The 24,098-nt window shown below is 43.2% G+C and overlaps 1 protein-coding gene across 19 annotated transcripts in view; it reads left to right on the top strand.

Annotated features, from left to right (window-relative positions):
- The window catches only part of GPHN (gephyrin), a 245,520-nt gene that overhangs the window by 137,179 nt on the left and 84,243 nt on the right, over positions 1–24,098 (top strand). For 12 of the 19 annotated variants that reach the window (XM_075283130.1, XM_075283138.1, XM_075283136.1 and 9 more), the window contains exons 9-11: positions 4,667–4,756; positions 7,820–7,915; positions 14,415–14,549. In XM_075283130.1, coding sequence (XP_075139231.1) covers positions 4,667–4,756; positions 7,820–7,915; positions 14,415–14,549 — 321 coding nt within the window. The remainder of the gene's footprint in view (positions 1–4,666; positions 4,757–7,819; positions 7,916–14,414; positions 14,550–24,098) is intronic. The other 7 variants (XM_075283143.1, XM_075283142.1, XM_075283140.1 and 4 more) reach the window with 1 other exon arrangement.

Genomic DNA, 24,098 nt, shown 5'->3' with positions numbered 1-24,098 from the left:
TCCACACCATCGAGGTGTCTTTGATGGGGGGGATTTCTGGGATGGCTATGATAGGAAACATCTTGGGAAATTCTGGGTGTGGCCTGGCTTCGGCAAAGCAGCTGACCTCTGCCTCTGGACATGCCTCTGCCTCTGGACTTGCCTCTGCCTCTGGACATGCCTCTGCCTCTAGCTATCCTCTTTGGTGCTGCACCTCCCTCAACATTGACACTGCTTTCCCCGCTTGACATCCCCCCTGTCCAGGTCGGGTCAGTGTCCTCGTCGTCCACCAATTCCTCTCTCGCCTCCTCCTCCTGCACACCGCACATGGCAACAAGCTGCCCTGATGGCAACTGTGTCTCGTCATCGTCACTGAGGATGGGTTGCTGGTCAACCACCACAAAATCAACAAGAGATGGAGGAGACTCCAGTGCTTGGGCATCTGGACACAGAAAGTCGTCTGGTAGCTCTGTGGCATCGGGAAATGGAGGGACAGAGAAAGGGACAGTTAAAGGACCAGAAGACATCTCCTGGTACCAGGGAAAGTTGGGATTACTCTACTGAGAAGATTGGGCATTTTGGGAGGAAGGCTGACCAGAATGTTGTGTAGGAGGAGGAGCTGAGGTAGAGGCTGACTGGCTGGTGGAGAATGTGGTGGAAGCATTATCCGACAGCCATTGTAGCACATGTTCCTGGTGCTTGGGCCTACTTAGGTTTGTGCCCTGCACCCTACTTAATGTGGCCAGCAAGCCGGGGACTGTGGAGAAGCGCAATGCTTGCTGCCCCTGAGGAGTAGGCACGGAATGCGCTGTGGCTTCACCGCGACCTTGCTCCCCAGCAGCATTCCCACGCCCCCGGCCTCGTCCACGTCCCTTACCAGTAGCTTTGCGCATTTTTGACGGTTTTGATGGTTTGGTGGGTACAAAGATGGGTGTTATTCATTAGACCCATCCAAGCTTGTTTGAGCTTCTCCCTTTAGTGTCGCTCTTACAAGAGCTGTTGTGGTTTCTCTTCTTTGCTATTCCTGCCTAGCAGAATCTAAAACCTAACTCGCCCTCAGCAGATCTCTCTCTAACTAAGTGCGAGCACAGAATGAATCGGAGCTGATGCCGCCTGTTCGTTTGCATCTGAGGTCACATGTCCTCGGCAGCCAATGGCTTTTTCCTAGTTTTTTCAATGCCTCCATTGTCATAGTTCCTGTCCCACCTCCCCTGCGTTTTTATTGGTGCAGAAAAAACGCCAGGGAAGGTGGGAGGGGAATCGAACTGTAAGTGCATTTTCAACGCGGTGTTCGTATGGAATCGTCGATCGAGTACATGTCCAATCAGACATCACGCTGTTCGCTCATCTCTACTCTGCATGCATTATAGAGAACCTGGTGCTAGATGTCGCTATAAGGCTGCATTCACATGGATGTACGGCCTACACAAACCAAAATTACATCCACGAGAACGCGGTCTTAAAGGGGCGGGCTGGCATTAGAAAAAGATACTTGTTCGCTACTAGATGTACAGAATGGTATAAACTATATAGAGGACATAGCGCTCGCTGGATCACCATGACGCCTTTAAACATACAGTTGATGGGTCGATTAAAGGGAGTCTATCATTTGGAAATCTTATTTTCAACTAAAGGCACATTCTACTCCTACCGTTACCTCTTTGATTCTTCCCACCGTTTCTTCAAAATTCGGTTTCTTCTGGTATGCTAATGAGGATCACAGAGCATCGTGGGCATTCCCCCAGCGCTCCGAAACCCCCGCGTCATACCAGTCCACCGCCCCTTTCATGCTAGTGCTCCATCCCCTTCTCTTCTTCTCCTTATACAGGCCTCTGATGCCACACTGTACCTATCTAAAATCTCAGGCATGCGCAATCGGCTCTGACACTGCAGGTTTGGAAAGAGCCAACTATGCCATGCCTAAGCGGCCATTTTGTGGTGGTCTGGAGAATTGAGCATACGAGTGCAGTACTCTCATGTAGCAGACCACCTCAAAATGGCCGCTTCGGCATGTGCATTCGGCTCTGCCCAAACCCGCAGTGGCCCACAGGAGTAGAAATAGCCTTTTTAAAGGCTATTCCAACGTGCCTTTTATTTGAAAATGAGTTTTTCAAATTATAGATTCCCTTTAAGGATCACACCCACCATTAATCTAAAATTGGTTTTAATCTCGAAAAAAAAAATCCCTTTAAAGAGGATCTTTCATGTCCCGTAAGTATGGGATGTTATATACCATGGCAAAGCTTATGGTGCGCTGAATTCTTCCCTTTGCGGAGATATCGGTACGTCCTTCAGAGGGACTGACCTCATATCTCAGAGCCATCACTAGGTGGGGAGGAACATGCAACCCTGAAAGTGGGCTGAACACTTCCTACCTTAGCAACCATGAATTTTGGAGCATTTTTTTTGGCAACACTAAATGGTGCCGTTCCTCTGATATTTTCCCTGGATATCTATAAATAAATTTACAACTGGGCGTTACCTATTGGGGGTATCCCTTTTTGGAATAACGGTATCGGATCAGTGCTGACTGTGCCAAGTTGTATTGGGACACACCCAGTTGACCAAATATATGGTTACACCCAGTTGTCAATTTGTTTATAGATTTCTTGGAGGAATAACAGAGGCACAGCATGATCCAGCATCCTAAATAATCTGTTTCAGGACTCTTTCATGGGCCCATTTTCACAGCAGTTACAGCCTTAAAGGGGTTGGCTAGGAATTTTTATCTACGGCCTGTCCTTAAAATAGGCCATAGATATCTGATAGCTGGGGCACCAATAGGCAACTGTGTAAAGATAATCAGTATGGCCCAGTTCTGGCTCCCTTATTATATACTACATGGAGCCAGAAGTAGATAGCGCCAGTCTCTGTATAGTGGTCACTGGTACTGCAGGCTCGGAAGCTTAACTGCAGTAGCTGAGCCGGCCACTATACAAAGACTGGAGCCATCTGCTGTTGGATTTGAGCAGTGTATAGTATGGGTGTCAGAAGTGGACCCCATACAGCCAATCCATGTAGGATAGGCAAGAAAAAACAACTTGGCCATCCCCTTTAATTCAGTGTGAATTATTTTTATATACATGTGGACACTGCTACTTTCCCCCCCCCATACGTTGCATTTTCTGCCACAAATTTCCAAAATTGAGACAAAATCCTCAACTTGTGAACAAACTCCTAGGTGAAGCCTATGGTGAGACATTTTGTAACTGGGCCTCAGCTGCGGTCCACAATAGTGCGTGCCACTCAATGTATTCATTTGGACCGTTGCTGTAACTCAATACTTTAAAGGGGTATTCCAATTCCGTTCCAATGGATTGATGATAACTATGAGATCACCAAAATGGAGTCCTTTGTCCCAGCTGCCAGTTATAAGACAAAGGCCCAATATTTATGGGTTCATCAACCTTCATCAGCTCATCAACCTTTTCCTGATCAAGCGAGAGACCCGACCCCAGAACAGAGGAGATAACGGCGTACCTTACCCAACCATCTTTGTCATCGCCATAGACGTTGAATGGAGTGATAGGGGTCATGTTTGTTAGAGGCACAAGACCCCTGAGTTATGTTGTCGTAGTCCAATTGATCAGGAACAGGTTGACGAGCTCGGGAAACATACTGAATATGATACACTGCTGTCTGTCTGTATGTCTCCCGAGCTCATCAACCTTTTCCTGATCAATTAGAACTACGACAACATAACTCAGGGGTCTTAACATGTTCATCTGTGATCCATTGAATTTATCCTGGCCGCCTTCATGCTCTGGGGTTTATTGGGACACAGGTCTCCATTTTGGTAACAGTTGTCATCTATCCAGGTAAGAGGTGATACTCCTTTATCACATTCAGTAGGGTTACAAAAACTCAGCGATCGATTATCCTTCTATCCATCCTTGAACACATATTAGACTCTGATGTGGCCACTTTATTATTAAGGGGGTATTCCCGGAGAACTCACGGTGGGAGGCAGTGGGCTAAATTAACCCAAAAAATCAATACTCGCCTTCCATTCTGTTCCGTGTTGGCTGCGTTGGATGCCAAGTGCTCAGGTGACTGCTGCGGCCAATCGCTGGTCTCAGTGGTCACATCTTGGACACCGATGACATCACTGCATATCCAGTATGGGACCACTGAGGTCAGCGATTGGTTGAGTACTTGACTTCTAGCCCAGCCAATGAGGGCACGGAAAGAAGCGAGAGACCCGACCCCAGAACAGAGGACCGGTGGTAGGCGAGTATCCTTTTTTTTTTTTTTTTTTTTTTTTTTTTTCTTTTTTTAACACCCCCGACCCCTTTGAGGTTTTCCAGTCTGCCCAAAAACCCCTTTATTTTTTAGCCATAACCCCTTGTCAGGAAGCCAATATCCCAAGTTGCAGGCTGCAGTGGGTATCCCAATGTTTCGGCACCGTATATAGGCATGTTGCTGTATATATAGAATAAGTGAATGCAAGGTAGTATGGGAACTACTCCGTGTCCTATGTAAACTCCCAAAACAACCTCGGCTCTGCTACATGTTCATATATGTATGCACCGTGTTTGCTGCATCATTCTACTTATGTTTAACCATTTAGAGCTCGGATTTCACACATTTCTATTCTGTTTTTGTGTCTGAATTTCATTGTTCTGCGTATATTCCTGTGTTTTGTGACCATACGTCCCCCTTCAGCTCATTGTGTGTTATTCATTAGACCCATCCAAGCAAAAGTCATGGAGATAAAGGTCACAGACTCCTAGAACACACTTGTTCCCATCATGCTTCCATCAGTGCGGCGGCAATGGTAAGCATCACTCCACCTCTATGTGCAGTCATCCATCCGTAACCAGCATTGTATATGTAACACTTTACTGTCCAAAAGTGCTAAAAAGCTCCGTCTAAGATATAGAGCTTATATATTCTGCTGCATCTATAGACAGAGCCATCTGTACTTAGAACTTTGTCCCTCTGTTGTTCTTCCTGGAAATAAATCTGGTTACCATTCCCTTGCATCCCTGCATCATTCTGGCTGCATCGATTGGACGGTGTCAGAGAGTGCAGGGACACGCCTCAAATTAGTGACACCCACTTGTCCATTCATTTGTAAATTTTTCAGAGGAATAACAGAGTGGCTCAATGCCGAGGCCTAAGAAAAGATGCTTCCGCTTTGTTATGTTATGGGGAGTGCAAGATGTCACTAAAACTGACAAAGATCCTTTTTAAAGTGTAACTCCCATTTTTTTTTCGCTGTTGTGTTGAGGGTTGTAGTGACGATTTTTTTGTAATATACTGTATTAACCTATCTAACTTCCTTTCTAATAAAAATCAGGCTCCCTAGCAACCCTCTAACTGAGCTGTTATCATACACATTGGTGTTGTGAATGTGCAGATCTGAAGCATTTTAAAAGAGAGGATGGTCACTCCAAATGGTTGTATCTCTGGTTTTATACCACCTAGAAAAATGGCTCTGGTGTTACAAGAAATCTGAGATTCATATGCCGCTATTACAGAACCTGAGATATCGCTAGTTAAAAACACAGTCAGTCACAGTATCTTGGCAGCATATTTATGGTATTAAAGGGATCTTATCATTAATACTAATTTTTTCTGCCTAACACGTAGGAATAGCCTTAAGAAAGGCTATTCTTCTCCTACCTTTAGATGTCTTCTCCGCGCCACTGTTCGGTATATAATACGGTTTTCATCGTTATGCAAATGAGTTTTCTCGCAGCACTGGGGGCGGCCCCAGCACTCAAACAGCACTGGGGGCGTCCCCAATACTGCGAGAATACTCTCCAACGCCGCCTCCATCTTCTTCAGAAACGGGTCTTCTTCGCATCTTCTTCCGGGAGTTGGCCTAGGGCAAAGCAGACTGCGCACTGTGCATTCCACAGTATTGTAAGCGGCCATTTTCTTTTGGCCAGCAGGCATGCACAGTCGGCTGCCCGAGGCCTAGAAGTTTGACGCCACCGCCGAAAGAAGACACGAAGAAGACCCGTTCCTGAAGAAGATGGCGGCGCTGGAGAGTTCTCTCACAGCATTGGGGACGCCCCAGTGCTGTTTGAGCGCTGGGGACCGCCTCCAGTGCTGCGAGAGAACTCATTTGCATACCGATGAAAACCGGATTGTGTGGAGAAGACATCTAAAGGTAGGAGACAAATAGCCTTTCTTAAGGCTACTCCGACGTGGTAGGCAGAAAAAAATGAGTTTTAATGATAGGATCCCTTTAAACCAGCGACACAGCCATTAGAAGTGTCCATCCTCCTTTAGTAAATACTTCAGCCCTTCCTACTACATTGAGTACAGGTGTGCAGACAGTCTCCCTGGCCAGGCTTAGGTAGATCATTGCTATTGAGAATTTTCCAGCCTGTTTTCTATTAAACGGAAGTTAGATAGGTTAATAAAGTATATTACAAAAATTTTCACCAAAAACCCCCTGACACGATGGCAATAAATTAAAATGGGAGTCACACTTTAATTTGAAGAGGTTTTTCTTAGTATAGATTAAAAACTTGTGATTGGTTGGATATGATCCCTGGAACCTTAACCGGGCTGCAAAAGTTATGGGCAGTACAAACATATATGCACCCTGACCATGTACCCGTGCCTGGTTTCCATTGACTTAAGTAGGAACCCTATTTCTAAACTCCACTCATTATTTTGGCAGATAGGAGGGGGGTGGTCCTGGGAGTGGGGCTTTAGTGATACACTTGTTAAAGCCCATTACACAGGTTTTGCAGGACATGCATTCAAGTGACTGTTGCTGAACGGCGACACCAAGCACGTCCCCAGCACTTTGTACGCTGCCATTTGGTGATCAGAAGCAGCACTCACCTGACCGCAGCGGCCTAGTCAACGTGCTGATCTGTGGTCCATCTGTATGGAAAACCTCTTTAATATGACAACCTGGAAAATCCCTTTAAGGCCGGTAAGTCAACCGAGTATGCCACCATAGCTGGCCATTCTTAGGGGTATCCCCGTCATTGCCTTCCTCGTAGTGACTGGTGGGCGACATTGTATGCGTATACACCATAGTCCGCCCCTGGTCACTACTGGAAGGGGGACGTGCGAATAAATATAAGGTTCGGCAGATGTGAACTAAAACTTCCCATCGTATACAACATACATGTATAACAAATGCAATGTGAATTGGTCGGGCTACAATAGACATTGTGTGAGTGTGTAGTCAGCCGTAACACAAGTGACCCTAAAACACGCAAAGGAGTCTTTTGCTAATGTTATATTGATTCCAGCTAGAAATATGTTAAAGGGATTTTCTGGGAGTGAAATATTGATGTCTTATCCTAGTATCGATGGGGGTCCAGTATCAGGGAACCCCACAGATCAGCAGCTCGATATGGAAGTGACACTCAGGCGATCTCCATTTCCTCTTCACAGACCAGGGATGTCATGTTCATTTGCCAAGTGGCCTGTGTGTGTAGCTCAGCCCCATTCAAGACCAAGGGACTGAGCTGCAATACCAAGCACAGCCACTACACAATGGACGGCGCTGTGTTTGGTATTCAGTGAAGAGGCCATGGAGCTCACTTCTAACAAATGATCTGCGGTGGCCCCGGGTGTCGAATCCCCACCGATATGATGTTGATAAGTCACCAATGTGACAATTCCAGAAACCTCCACCATGGTCATTCCTTCGGATTGGCCATGAATATTCCATCTATGGGCGTCTCTCATCACCCATAGCGACAAATCGAATGTTTTTTTACCCCAGACCCCCCGAGTCGCCAACCATTTCATCCCATGATAATTCCATTATGTTCAGACCTTGCATGTTTTGTATTTTTTGCTCCTTTTTGTTCTGTTCTGTCATGCTCACACACATAGTTCATTATATGTTGTCTGTTAGATTCATCCACCCTGCACCAACCTTGCTGAAATCATGGCTAAAGGTCATTCTCCTGTCCCGGGTAGCCATCAGACTACACCCAGTGCTGAGGACCTGGTAAGAACAATATGGTGTCACTACGGGGACACTGCATCTTAACCACTTCTAATTGACGTATAAAGTATTAACCAGTATATATGTATGTTTGTATGTAGACGACTACTCGTATACTACTCGTATTACTGTATATATAATATATGCAGTTGCAGTTTTTTTGAACCAAAGCCAGGAATGGACTGAGCAGAAGGTAGAAGTATAAGAACTTCCTATATATGTCCCATTCCTTTTGTAGTCATTCTTGGCTTTGGCTCAAAAAAGTACAATAAAAAAATCCGCGTTTCCGCAACGTGTGGCTGCAGCCTTAAACCATATGATAAGTTTTATTTAATATCATGTGCACCAAGCATGCACCTTAAAGTATTGAAAGGGGTTTACATTTTCCTTATACGTGCGATATATTGACCACAGGGCAGGCCGAAAACAGTTTGGTACATACATACATAGTACATAGTAGATGAGGTTGGATAAAGACATGAGTCCATCAAGTCCAACCTATAACCCTACAATCCCCTACAGTGTTGATCCAGGGGAAGGCAAAAAACCCCATGAGGCTCGTGCCAATTGCCCTATTTCAGGGGAAAAAATTCCTTCCCGACTCCAAATCTGGCAGTCAGTATAAAACCCTGGATCAATGTGTCCTTAAAATCTAGAGACCATAACCCGTTATATTTTTCTCTTCAAGAAAGGCATCCAGGCCCACTTTGAACTTGTTCAGTGAATCCGCCATCACCACTTCCTGGGGCAGAGAGTTCCAGAGCCTCGCTGTTCTTACTGTGAAGAATCCCCTTCTATGTTTCTGGTGAAACCTTCTCTCCTCCAGACGTAGAGGATGTCCTCTTGTCACTGTCACTGACCTAGGAGTAAAAATATCCTTAGAAAGTTCTTTGTATTGTCCCTTCATGTATTTGTACATTGTTATTAGATCTCCCCATAGACGTCTTTTCTCTAAACTGAATAACCCCAAGTTTGTTAATCTATCGTTGTACTCCTCTCCACCCATTCCCCTAATCATTTTGGTTGCCCGTCTTTGCACTTTTTCAAGTTCACTTATGTCTTTCTTGTATATCGGGGCCCAAAAATGTGCACAATATTCTAAGTGTGGCCGTACCAGTGATTTGTATAGAGGCATAACTATGTCCTTGTCATGAGAATCTAGACCTCTTTTGATGCATCCCAATATTTTATTTGCCTTGGCAGCAGCTGCCTGACACTGGTCATTAAAGGTAAGCTTGCTGTCCACCAAAATCCCTAAGTCTTTTTCATTGGCAGTCTTACCCAGTAATTTACTATTTAGTACATAGTCATACATTTTATTACGTCGCCCAAAATATATTTGGTATATTTTTTACAGTGGTAAATCCACCGTAGACTCCGTCATGGTGGTTGCCACAATTCCACAGCAAAATCTGCCACTAATCCACAGCAAAATCCACTTATGATACAGCAAGTTCACGTTTTTTTTGGTTCCGTTATAGGATCCTGATGTGGACGGATCCGTTATATAATGGATCCTGCAGGACCCTATTCACTAAAATGGGGTCCTTCAAGTTTCTGTTATGGTTCTGATCAATTTCTTCATACTTTCTGAGAACTTCCCAGAAAGTATGGCCTCCCGGAGCTCTGGAAGATCCGGCAGCTTATATACTGCCATGTCCCGAAAAAAAAGGACACACAAAAAGGTGCGAATCACCAAAAAGGGGTGTGGTTATGTTAAAGGGGTGTGGCCTAATCCAGAAAAGTGGGCGCGCAAACCCGTACATGATAACCCCCAATGTTTACATTGTTGGCTGCATTCATAGCTTTATTAATTATAAGAATAAGAACAAGATGACAGGTCTGAAAAAAAAAACAAAACTTATTGCCCATAGTAACCAGACACGGCGTAGCTTTTACTTTAAGAAATAAGAAACATGGCCGCTTTTTCTTGTTATATATGGGCTTCTAGAGGTGGATTTATAAGGACTGTCTCCAACCAATCAGAGCGTTGCTTTCATTTTTTACACACACTATTAGAAATGAAAGCTGCTTTGTGATTGGTCTCTTTAGTTTCATATTCGTATTTATTATTGCTGCTATAGCGCTAACCTATTCCATAGCGTTGTACGGAGATTGTCATCCCTGACTTCAGTCTATACCTTGAATTTAATACGACTAGAAATTTCCCAAATTTTTGCACGTTATTAAAAGTAAAAAAAAAAAAAAAAAAAAAAAAAAGGCCTCCGAGCATTATTGTGAGGAAGAATATTTTTTTTCCACAATAAATCCAAAGCGTACGCAAGCCTACCATCCTGAGAGACGTCTCCCAGTGATGTAAGGTAACCCCCTTGACAAGACGCGCGTTATTTATGTGACGCCCTGGATTTGCTGACCCGCCATATTACACATTTTGACAGCAGCAGCATTTCACATTTCTGCAGCTTACGTTGCACTTACAATTTCCATACGGACAACGATAAATCTGCAGGGTAAGCCGTCTTGGCGGTAACAGCGTTGTTAATGCGAGAGAGTCTTCTGCCCGTGCGTTCCTGCAGTGAGACGTTTTACAGCCTCTTCATAGAGCGGAAAGCTTCCTTATAGATTCACCGAGCCGCGAAGCCTCCATATCCCGTCAGCTCCGAGCAGACCAGTTTGATCTAGTTCTTCAATCTACTGTGTGTAATGCCTGACACCGCAACGCCTGCGTGCTTTACATTGCCTCGAATAATCTGTGACGATTTGCATAAGCCCCATTCCGGCTTCATGGATTAGCGCTAAGAAGAGGTTTCCATTATATAGTGTATGTGCATGTAGTCGTGTTATACCGTACTGTGTGCCCCGTATGTATTACCAAGCAACTCTCATATCGCAACGTCAACTAACGCTCTGTTCACATTTATCATGAAATCTGGCTCAATTGCAAATCCCACGTACCACCGCATACATGCCTCTATCAGCCGGATTGATGACCATCATGCCGAAACCTGATGAACCCCATTACAAGTCAGTGGTGTCTTTTGGGCACCAGTAGTATCTGTCGTTAGTGTAGTGCCAAGTGGGTGATCCCCCACTCCCCGGAAATGGTACTAATAGTGGAGACCACCTTCTTGACCATTCCAGTTGGTACAAATGTGCGGTCAAGTAGGTGGTTCCCCACTGCCCAGCAATAGCACTGAATGGTGGAGGTCGGATGTGGTGCCGGATGTGGTGCCAATTGAGGGTCCTCTACTGCCCAGTTGAGTGGTGCAGACAACCTACATGACAGGACAAGTTGGCACAAGTGCATAGTCTAGCACTGCCCAGTGATAACATTGAGTGGTGGAGACCACCCACTTGACACAAGTGGGCGGCCTCCACTGCCCACCACCCGTTGGACAGTATATTCCTATAGTTAGCTGGAAGTAGCGAGACAAAACATAATAAAAGAGACGGCTTCATTGCAGAGGCGTCAATCTTATAGGTAGGCAAGACTCAAAAAGTCAGGAGACATGATAGGTCCTCTTTAAAAGTGGTGGACCTGTCTTTGGTCTGTTCTGCTTGAGAATACACCCTACAGAAAGCGGAGTCGTATCCCACTGTATAGATGAACAGTGTATTTAATAGCAGTCTACAAATATCTGAAAGGTAGTCACAGTGCAGAGGGATCTCCCCTATTCTCATTAGCACAAGGAAGTACAAGAAGCAATGGGATGAAACTAAAGGGAAAGAGATACAGGTTAGACATTAGGAAAAACTTTCTGACAGTGAGGGTAGTGAGAGAGTGGAATAGGCTGCCACGGGAGGTGGTGGGCGCTCCATCAATGGAAATCTTCAAGCGGAATCTGGATAAACATATAGCTGGGATGATTTAGGAAAACCTGCACTCGCAGGGGGTTGGACCCGATGGCCCTTGAGGTCCCTTCCAACTCTACCATAAAAAAAAAAAAAATCATAATTGAGGTAAAATAATCAATCGTATTACATCACCCATGGGTATTTTTTTTTTTAAAAAAAACTGTATTATGGAATGGTATACCATTTGGATGAAGATACAAGTCCAGCCTATAAATCTACCAAGTCAATCCAGAGGCGCAGGCGACAATGGCCGAATATGGTGATCATAATGAATCCCTGAATCACCACCCCATCCTAAAATACTAGTTCCCGTAACTCGAGAGAGTTTCACTTTCATGAAAGACGTCCCGGCCCCTCCTGAAGCTATCGACCATCGCCAATATCCTATTGCAGAGAGTTCCATAGTCTCAGTTCTCTTACTGTAAAGAAGCCCATTCTATGACTGGTAAAACCTTTTTCCCTCTAAACGTAAAGGATGTCCCCTTGTCCATGATTACAGGCCTAGCTGTAAAGAGATCATTTCAAAGATCTCTGTACTCTCTATTCATGTGTTTGTGCATTGTAAAGAGGTGGCCCAGAAGCCCAAGTGAATAACCCCAAGTTTCATAACCTGTGTTTATAGTCTAATCCACCCATTTAAAGGGATTTTCTCACACCAAATTGAATATGTGAGTTGTGGGAGTCCAACACCCAGAACCCACACAGATCAGCTGTTGCAGGAGCCTATGGAAGCTGTCAGTGGACAGGAAGGGCATGTTGCTGCATCTGGTTCTTATTACTTGAACTGACCTTCCACTAGTGGCTTCGAGCCCCCGGAGTCTGCTGCAAGAGCTGATCTGTGCAGGGTCCGGGTGACAGATCCTAAAAGATCACATTCCAATGACTTATCCTGTGGACAGGTGATCAGTATGAAAACTCAACTTGGGTTGGAAAACCCCTTTAATTACTTTGGTCCCCCTTCTCATAGTAACCACATAGCTTCCAGATTGCAGACTAGACCATACAAGTACCGGCAGTGTCTTCAGATTCTGTATACAAGGCTCCTTGTGTCTTTCTCACTTTCATCTATGCCACGTATTAACATCTCAGTTGCCTCCATTACATAACAATCCCATTATAACCCATTCCTGTCACTCTTTAATACATTTTTTTGTCTTCTTGTCTTTTACATTTTTCTTTAATTTCTTCCACGAGCATTAAAAATGTAGTCAAAGTAAATCTAGTGGCAGCCGCCGGCACATGGAAGTGAGGAGTTTTTTCCATCCTCTAACGCGTGGGCATATCACTAGGTTATGCCATCACTTTATAATTGGTGGGGGGATCTCTGAGACACCGCAGATCCTGATTGTGTTGGCGCTGTATACTTTTTGTTAAGTATTGCCAGCACATTGGCACCCCCGGCCACCTGGGTGTGCAGGGAATTGCATTTGGCCCTGTTACCTTGGCAGTTCCTCGTTCAGTTGGCGGCTGGCCGTCGTGTAGGGAGACATTTACCAGGACTTCAGTAGAATCTGTGGATGCCATAGAGATTGGCTAAGGCATGCCCATTAGAATCCTTTTTTTTTCTAAGTAACACGTAGGAATATACTTAAGAAAGGCTATTCTTCTCCTACCTTTAGATGTCTTCCCCGCGCCGCCGTTTGGTAGATATTCCGTTTTCCGTCTTTATGCAAATGGTTCTCTCGCAGCACTGGGGGCGGGCCCCAGCGCTCAAACAGCACTGGGGACATCCCCAGTGCTGTGAGAGAACTCTCCAGCGCTGCCCGTATCTTGTTCTGGAACCGGCCTCTACGCATTGTCTTCCGGCCTGGCTTTCAGTCTTCTACGCATGTGCAGTCGGCTCTGCCAGCGGGCCTCGGGCACAGCCGAGTGCACCTGCGCGTGGCCATTTTTTTGTGGCCGCTTACGCAAGCTCTTGTAGTAAACGACCACAAAAAAATGGCCGCATGTAGGTAGAGTCAGCTTTGCCCGAGGCCCGCTGGCAGAGCCAATTGTGCATGTGTAGGAGATTGAAAGCCAGGCTGAAAGACAACGCGTAGAGACCGGTTCCAGAAGAAGATGGAGGCGGCGCTGGAGAGTTCTCTCGCAGCATTGGCGACACCCCCAGTGCTGTTTGAGCACTGGGGCCCGCCCCCAGTGCTGTGAGAGAACTCATTTACATAAAGACGGAAGATGGAAAACGGAATATCTACCGAACGGCGGCGTGGAGAAGACATCTAAAGGTAGGGGAAGGATAACCTTAAGGCTATTCCCACATGTTAGTTAGAAAAGAAGGGATTCTAATGATAGGATCCTTTTAAAGGGGTTGTCCTAGGATAGTACTTGTACTATACACAACATGGGGTCAAAACGGATAGTTGTATCTCCTGTATAATGGCTGGGTGCCACGAGTGCTCTCATAAAAGTCAGTGGGAGCTGAGCTGTAGTACTGGAGCCCGGCCACTATATGGGGCTAGAGCCAACTGCTTTCAACTCTGTTGTATATAGTACGGGCATCAAAAGTGACCCGTACAACTGATCTGTGTGGGGCCGCCACTGATGAGATGTTTGTAGACCATAAAAAATAAATGACTAGACAACCCCTTTAGAAATTTGGAACTCTGTATGGGAAACGTGGATGAAATGATACTAAAGAGCTAATTTGGTTGGTACGTGTTCATATCTGTTCTTCTATTCCCTGGTGCAGATTCCAGATTCCATCATCTCTCGTGGGGTGCAGGTACTACCACGAGACACTGCATCACTCAGCACCACTCCCTCTGAATCACCGCGGGCGCAGGCTACATCAAGGCTTTCCACTGCTTCCTGTCCAACGCCAAAAGTAAGTAGATGTCAGTGTATAATTGTTCATACCTTCCGCAAGCATAGGCTCACAGAAGAGTCACTTAAGAAGTGAGTATAATATGGCTTCATTTCTTATCATTTGTCTGCATGATGATTTATAGAGTAATGATATACTTATATAGTAACTTTATACATTGCCAAGCAAGCACTAAGGTCATCTGACGTCTTACTCTATGTTCACAATTGGAAGAGATACCTGCTTAGAGCAATGGGATTAAAGACCCGTGTACTTCCATTTTGAAGATACACTTTTGACTAAATAGGCTCCATTTTAACTATTTGTGACTACAGTTTCGGGGACTCCAAATTCCCTCCTTGTGACAAATATACAGCAGTCTATAGGCAGCACTCCATCAGGCAACATCAGGCTTACTACCGGTCTATAACCAGAGGAAATGGGAACTACCTGTAAAAATATTTGGGTGTTTTATATCATTTTGTAAATTGCTACCTAACCTTTGACTGAAAGCTGCTTTTCATAACGCAAAAATAATCATGGCCTTTATCAAAGACGTCCTGTTAAGTTGTTGATGTAGAGTCTGTACAACTCCTTTACTTGTATGGCTGTGGTGCTGCTTCAACATATATTTGACCATATCTTAGTCTCAGTTTGGTTATTGACTCTAATTTCTTATGGATATAATTCAATAATATATTACAATAGGCTGGCAATATCTGGGGGTTCTCAGCTCCATGTGCTATTTTATACTCATGACCTATCTGATGTATCGATCCATCGGTATCTGATCAATGATGGTCGATGGATAGGTCATCAGCATGATTTTTTATTTTTTTACAAAAGCAAGCCTCTTGGGTCAGGCTACAGTTCACAACGTAACCACTGGGTCACCGCACATATAGGATAGACATCCTGTGACAGTATTGCAAAATCATAGTTTTTTTTGGTTATGTTGGACCAAAGTTAAAGAAGGTCTCATTTGTAAATGTCATCTGGGTGCCGTCATATCCAGAGCTGCTTTGGGATTCGCCATCTGCCCATTCACTCCTTTCACAGTAATACAGTGGGTACAGTTTGTACCTGTAGCACTGTGCTAAGGGGGATTGGAGAAGATCACACACATGGAGAAGACCCTGCCGAAAGAGAGAGGAGATGACACATCATTAACATCGCCATCTATGTAGGAAGATGACAGGAGAAAGCAGTACAGGAATAAAGCTGTTCTAGAAGGAGAACACCTACTAGAGCCAGGTCAACTCCATCTTGTAAGAATATGCTGTCCTTGTCAAAAGTGTACATCCCCTTTAAGTAAAGACTTTCTGAATTGAAATTTGTTTGTTGGGGCTTTCTCCTTTTTCGTGAAAAAAAAAATATAAAAAATCCCTTGTAACCATATCTAGTTATGATATATCCGACTACATTGTACCTGTAAAGGGCAAAATCCAGTCTTGGCGCATGTGCCTGTTTGTTTCTAAGCACGTCATTAATGGAAGGCCTTTGTACATAATAAATCGCTGTGACCCTCAAGATGTATGTAACTTTTTGAAGAATGTCAATTTTCTTTTGTTTGTGGCACTTTTGGACAAATTGTAGACTCTGAAACGGGAAAAAAAAGTTTCATGCCACTGTCTTTGTTGCCATTACTAGAAAGTTTTAATGCCAACCACTGGGTCAAAAATAGTGCTGGGGTTAACTGTACTCCATAACCACCCATAAGGTCATATACATTTAGTGGCCGGTGAAGTAGGCTCAAAATTGAAATTTCTTAGGGGAATTTTTGGATTTGGGTTTGAGTTACAATTACCAATGGGCCATGTATGGAGTTCCGGTAGTCTAAAGGCAGTTTGCAGGTGTCATTTTTGCTACTGTGGCTTAAAAAAATAAGTGGTGCCATAGGCAAAGCTGCCGTGTATATTTGTTTTAGTGGTTACTCTTGACCTCCAGTGGTATTGCTAAGGTCAAAATTACGTTTATGACTAATTAACCAATATTCCTGGGTAACTGACGTCGTCCTAATTAATTAGGCTGAGCTCCAGGCAGTGAAGAAGTCACCCCACTCTATATGTCGGTATTAGTTCCTCTCTCAGCTGAGGAATGTGTGCTGGCGCACTTTTATTAAAACAACGTGGGGTTAAATAGTAGCAGAGAAAAGAAGAGAGATAACAACAGTGTAAGTTTTCATATTCATTCCTGATTGGCATGATACATCTCAACCAAACCGAAAAAGTTTAAGCAGTTCATCTCCGTAAGTTCTATGATCAGCATTTTTCAGCCACTTTCTTTACGAATGGAATTTATTGGAATTGTTCATGACAAACCTATGTAGATATAGAGATTGTAAATTGATAGAACATGTACATTATATATATATGTGGGTGAATAAAAGAAGAATCTCAAGTTACGCTAGGTTCACACCTGCGTTCTACTCTCCGTTCTGTGCTTTCCGTCTTCTGGCATGAACAGACCGGGTCCGGCCGTGAGCGGCGGTGAGCGTTTTATGCTCTCCGCCGCGAAACTGGATTTTTTAATCCGGACACAGAGTACTGCATGTCCGACTCTGTGTCCGGATTAAAAAACTCGGTTTCGCGGCGGAGAGCGCAAAACGCTCACCGCCTCTCACGGCCGGACAGCTTTCTCACCCATTCAAATGAATGGGTGAGAAAGACTCCTGCAGGTTTCCGTCTCCTGCTCTGTTTTAGGCAGGAAACGGAAACCTGCATTACGGAGAGGACAACGCAGATGTGAACGAGCCCTTAAAGGGATTCTACCATTAAAACTTTTTTTTTTGTGGATAAGACGTCGGAATAACCTTTAGAAAGGCTATTCATCTCTTACCTTTAGATGTGGTCTCCGCCGCGCCGTTCCTCAGAAATACCAGTTTTTACTGGTGTGCAAATGAGTTCTCTGGCAGCGATGAGGGCATCCCTACCGCTGCCAGAGAAGTGTCTCCAATCGCCGCCGCCTCCTTTGTCACGTTCAATGTCTTCTTCCGGCGCAGGCTCGTAACCTAGCAGAGCAGACTGCACAGGCCATGGGTAAATGGCCACTAACAATATTGTGCAAGCGGCCATTTCCACGTGACCTGTGCGCCTGCGCAGTCTTCTCTGCTAGAAGTTACGAGCCTGCACCGGAAGACATTGAAGATGACGCGGCGGGCGAAGAAGGAGGCAGCGCTTGGAGACACTGTTTGAGCGCTGGGGCCCGCCCCCATCGCTGCAGGAGAACTCATTTGCATACCGGTAAAAACCGGTATTTCTGAGGATCGGCGTGGCGGAGACCACATCTAAAGGTAAGAGATGAATAGCCTTTCTAAAGGCTATTCCGACGTCTTATCCAAAAAAAAAAAAGTTTTAATGGTAGAATCCCTTTAAGGATGGGATAGAATAGAAAAGTCATTTGCACTTTCTTAAGTACTTATAAATTATCTATTCCACATAATGTATATAAAATGTTAAGTGCTTATAAATACAGTATGTTTAATGTTTTTATTTATTTATTATATTAAATATAATAAATATATATATATATATATATATATATATATATATATATATATATTTTAAAGGGCTTTTCCCATCTCCCTGTTTCAGCAGCTTTGCCTGCTGTCTCTTCTTCTCATTTCCTGTATTCCTTATCAATATTCCTTATCAAACAGTCTTAGCCGCCTCCCCCAGGTTGCTGAACAGGACACTATGAAGTATCACAATACGTACTATGATTGCTAGAAATCTAATATATTTGCAGATCAGATAATATGTACATGCTTCTGGGTACCTCTGGGGTGGTGGTTTATCTTCTCAGGAGCAAAAGATTGGCATCTTCAAGTTCAGCCTCTACTTATATATCTACCAGTTGGGTTGTCTCCATTAACATTGGACGCTTTACAGTGTGAATGAGCTCCTAGAATGCAGAGGGACTCTTAGACTGGCCATACCTATTAGATAGCTGTTTACCGAACTCTTATTTAGCCGACAGCTGTTCCTATCACCCTTCCCCATAGACGTGTAGGCTCTTTTTGGTATAGAGCGTTCTTAATAGGGGGAGAGGAATTATCCAGTGACAGACTCCTCTGGCGTTAGCTTATCTTTCTTAAAGCGGTATTCCCATGACGCTTGTTCACTAACCTTCAGGCTGTTGTGTTCTCTTCACTTCCTGCTTTTCTCGGCACATTGGTGGGCGGGTTTTCACTTGCACAGGATTGGTTGTAAATGAATTACCACAGTGTGAAGCTGATGGAGCAGAACTGGATTGGAGTCAGTTTGCAATACATACAGAGGTAATGGACTCCCTATCTGAGCCCTTATTAGCCAAATTCAATTAAACCGACTGATAAGAGCTCAGAAATCCCGAAGCTCTCATCTCCCCTATCTGAGAAGCTCCGCTACTTATCAGACACAAACAGCTCAGAGCTGCTCCCAGGCCCTCCCTCCCCCCCTGAGAGCGGGCAGCTACATCACTTGACAAATGAGCAGATAATCCCAAAGGCCATAGAAACAGAGTGTAAACAATGAAGTGAATAAATTAAGATAGCGGCCAAACAAAGCAATTTTGATAAAGCAATGCATTTAGGAAAAGTCTTAAATCCACATAAACTAGCAGTATAGATAGGATCCTTGTGATGGGACAATCCCTTTAAGAACCAAAGGACTGGATGTGTAAATTATCTAAGATGATGTTCCCCGGTCCCACCAAAATCATCAATTTCAACTGATATTTCCTCTTATGCAAGTCAATACAGCCGCGTTTTGTAACGAGGAATACTGGGAAAATTCAGCTCCGAAGCCTTCAGAATTGAGAATGCAGCTCTGGAGTATAATACAGGCTGTAATTCAGGATGAGAACAAGATAGTGAATAAATCATTTCCAATTGTTACGCTAAAAAATTGACAAAAAGTGAATATTTCTATATTGTAAGTTCATATTATAGCCAGTCGCACCTAAAGAAGCAAAAGTTGCACAAAATACATAAAAATATACAATACAAGCTGTACGAGGTAAGAGCTCTGGAGTAAAGGACAGAACGGCTAAAAGTGAGAAAAAGCTAAAAAGAGAATAAAAAATAAAATATATATTATAATGTAACATATACTATAATAGAGAACGCATGCAGCCGGAACACATATAGCTAATATGTAATAGAAGAATATAATATAGGGATGGAAGAGTTAATGTAGCCGACTGATAATTCGTATAAATCCAAGGGCTTTTAATAAAGATTCGTCCTTACATGTATGTGCTGCCAACCAGAATTGATCGGGTTCCTTGCCTTCTGGCTAGCTGAAGCCTGGTTTTGGGTCAGACTGTTCACCCCCGGGAAGTTTTTCTTCTGATTTTTTTTTTTGTATTTGCTTTCACAATAAACAAATGTTTCTCGTGTGATGAGGACGAAGCTATGTGAATGTAGGAGTATTCATCCACATACGCAGTGTCTGTAGCGATTTCATATGTACAGGAGATATGTGCCGTACCCTATAGGAGAAGGGCATACGTTACCTACAGTTATTTGTCTATGTGCCATTTATCACCTGGCTAGTAGTCCTAATGACAATATGTTGGGGTATGTTCACATGGCAAAAAATCAGGCTATCATTAATTCGGAGTATCTAATATTTACACTACCATAGATCCCTTTAAAGGGATTCTACCATTAAAATCAAATTTTTTCTCAATCACACTTAGGAATAGCCTTAAGAAAGGGTATTCCTCTCCTACCTTTAGCTGTCTTCTTTACACTGCCATTCGGTAGAAATCCCGGTTTTCGTCTGTATACAAATGAGTTCTCTCGCAGCACTGGAGGCGGGCCCAATGCTGTGAGAGAAATCTCCAGCGCCGTCTCCATCTTCTTCAGGAACGGCCTCTCTGTGTGTCTTATTCCGGTGCTGGGTTCAAACTTCTACGCATGCACAGTCGGCTCTGCTGTTAGGCCTCGGGCAGAGCTGACTGCGCATGCCCGCCTGGTGTAAGTGGCCATTTTCTTGTGGCAGAGCACTAAAAATATAAAGACCTTGCTGGATTTTGCTGCAAATTCCGCAGCTCGAGACTCCGTGTTCATTAGTTCTATTCATCTGGGACTAATCAGCAGTGGAAACCGTAATGGCACGGGTAGCTGTATATTGCAGCCAAAAAGGAAGAGGAATTCCTCTTCATTTTCCGCCGTCTGAGATTATTCTTAGTATGTTGACAAGGCTTCAGATAAGTGATTGAACTATTATGTATAGAGATAGGTATAGACATATGGATAGATACTATAGAGAAAATCTAGTGTTGCACCAAGTATACAAAAATCTTCTCAAGGGGTTAAAGTGCCAAGTCTCCAGGATATAGCGGTACAATCCTTCATCAGGACTAAAAAGTGAGGCAGCACTGACAAAAGCCAAACTGAGAGAAGTCCCAGGTATGTTATTGGACTGAAATGTAGCACTCATGGAATACATCCAGCCTTGGCCTTTCTTCATCCAATTTCAGGGCCACCTCACTTTATTTGTATAGCTAGATATAGACATGATTTTTTTTTGTATAGATAGATATGGATGGATGGATAGATACAAACATATGCATAGATAGACAGAGATATGGATAGATAGTTATAGATAGATAGATGATAGATAGGAGATAGATAGATAGATAGATAGATAGATAGATAGATAGATAGATAGATAGGAGATAGATAGATATGAATAGACAGAGATATGGATGGATAGCTAGATAGATAGATATGAATAGACAGAGATATAGATAGATAGATAGATAGATAGATAGATAGATAGATAGATAGATAGATAGATAGATAGATAGATAGGAGATAGATAGATTCAGACATATGCATAGATAGATAGAGATATGGATAGATAGTTATGGATAGAGATAGATACTTATGTATAGATAGATAGATACAGTCCTATGAAAAAGTTTGGGCACCCCTATTAATCTTAATCATTTTTAGTTCTAAATATTTTGGTGTTTGCAACAGCCATTTCAGTTTGCTATATCTAATAACTGATGGACACAGTAATATTTCAGGATTGAAATGAGGTTTATTGTACTAACAGAAAATGTGCAATATGCATTAAACCAAAATTTGACCGGTGCAAAAGTATGGGCACCTCAACAGAAAAGTGACATTAATATTTAGTAGATCCTCCTTTTGCAAAGATAACAGCCTCTAGTCGCTTCCTGTAGCTTTTAATCAGTTCCTGGATCCTGGATGAAGGTATTTTGGACAAACAATTCAAGTTCAGTTAAGTTAGATGGTCGCCAAGCATGGACAGCCCGCTTCAAATCATCCCACAGATGTTCAATGATATTCAGGTCTGGGGACTGGGATGGCCATTCCAGAACATTGTAATTGTTCCTCTGCATGAATGCCTGAGGATTTGGAGCGGTGTTTTGGATCATTGTCTTGCTGAAATATCCATCCCCGGCATAACTTCAACTTCGTCACTGATTCTTGAACATTATTCTCAAGAATCTGCTGATACTGAGTGGAATCCATGCGACCCTCAACTTTAACAAGATTCCCGATGCCGGCATTGGCCACACAGCCCCAAAGCATGATGGAACCTCCACCAAATTTTACAGTGGGTAGCAAGTGTTTTTCTTGGAATGCTGTTTCTTTTTGGACGCCATGCATAACGCCTTTTTTTTATGGAATATAAACAAGGATGAAGATCAGCATCACTCGGAGGAAGACGTAGAAAAATTCTTTATTCCATTTCCAGCGTAAAAAACATATAACAATGAAGAAAAAGTGATGACAAAAAACACATTTAAAAAATGCCGACGCGTTTCGGAACACACAGTTCCTTAGTCATGGCTAAGGAACTGTGTGTTCCGAAACGCGTCGGCGTTTTTTAAATGTGTTTTTTGTCATCACTTTTTCTTCATTGTTATATGTTTTTTACGCTGGAAATGGAATAAAGAATTTTTCTACGTCTTCCTCCGAGTGATGCTGATCTTCATCCTTGTTTATATTCCATTTAATTTGCCTTTTTGCCCGGAAGGCTGATCGTGCACCCCGGTTGGAATATTAGAACACACACGGTGAGCTCCAAACTTTTTCTCTTTTGGACTTTTTGCCTTTTTTTTATAACCAAACAACTCAATCTTTGTTTCCAAAATGAAGTTGGCTTGTCCAAATGTGCTTTTGCATACCTCAGGCAACTCTATTTGTGGCGTACGTGCAGAAACGGCTTCTTTCTCATCACTCTCCCATACAGCTTCTATTTGTGCAAAGTGCGCTGTATAGTTGACCGATGCACAGTGACACCATCTGCAGCAAGATGATGCTGCAGCTCTTTGGAGGTGGTCTGTGGATTGTCCTTGACTGTTCTCACCATTCTTCTTCTCTGCCTTTCTGATATTTTTCTTGGCCTGCCACTTCTGGGTTTAACAAGAACTGTCCCTGTGGTCTTCCATTTCCTTACTATGTTCCTCACAGTGGAAACTGACAGGTTAAATCTCTGAGACAACGTTTTGTATCCTTCCCCTGAACAACTATGTTGAACAATCTTTGTTTTCAGATCATTTGAGAGTTGTTTTGAGTAGCCCATGATGCCACTCTTCAGAGGAGATTCAAATAGGAGATCAACTTGCAATTGGCCACCTTAAATACCTTTTCTTATGATTGGATACATCTGGCTATGAAGTTCAAAGCTCACTGAGGTTACAAAACCAATTTTGTGCTTCAGTAAGTCAGTAAAAAGTAGTTAGGGGAATTCAAATCAATAAAATGATAAGGGTGCCCATACTTTTGCACCGGTCAAATTTTGGTTTAATGCATATTGCACATTTTCTGTTAGTACAATAAACCTCATTTCAATCCTGAAATATTACTGTGTCCATCAGTTATTAGATATATCAAACTGAAATGGCTGTTGCAAACACCAAAATATTTAGAACAAAAAATGATTAAGATTAATAGGGGTGCCCAAACTTTTTCATAGGACTGTAGATAGATATGAATAGACAGAGATATGGATGGATAGATGATAGATAGATATAGATAGAGATGGATAGCTATATATAGATATATGAATAGATGGATATCATAGTGTTTTAAACCATAAAAGGTCAAAAAGTCACGTCCTTCTTTTTCAGAATTCCCCGGTTTTCCAGAATAAAAAGTTTCTGTGTACCAGTGAAATGTATAATTGCATTCTGATCCGTTGGTTGCACTATAGACGGCTCATTTACATAAATGTACACTTCAAACATCTTGCTGTGAACCATTTCTGAAGCTGATGAACGTGTCCTGCCAAAGATGGTTTTGCTGCCCTCTGGCAATCCTATGACTTGGCAGAGACTGTTGAAAGAACCAGTCCTTGAAAAGTTTTTCAATCATTTATGCATTCACCGTGTTCTGGAAATCACTTGGTTTTATGAACCTAGTAACTCCAACAATCCCTGCTCATAGATCTGGCTACTAACCCTTTAACATCTTTCTCAAAAGGCTGGTGACACCTTCATCAAATGCTACGAGTAGACCTGAATGACTATTAAGCTCCCCGTCTCCGTGGCAGGTTGGTAGATCATCTATTGGCTATCTACCCACCAGGTCGACCATCTAAT

Source organism: Leptodactylus fuscus, chromosome 7, assembly GCF_031893055.1.
Source record: "Leptodactylus fuscus isolate aLepFus1 chromosome 7, aLepFus1.hap2, whole genome shotgun sequence".
In the NCBI taxonomy this organism is placed as follows: Eukaryota; Metazoa; Chordata; class Amphibia; order Anura; family Leptodactylidae; genus Leptodactylus; species Leptodactylus fuscus.
The sequence above is the reverse complement of the archived record's forward strand: the minus strand, read 5'-3'. Positions and strand labels throughout refer to the sequence as shown.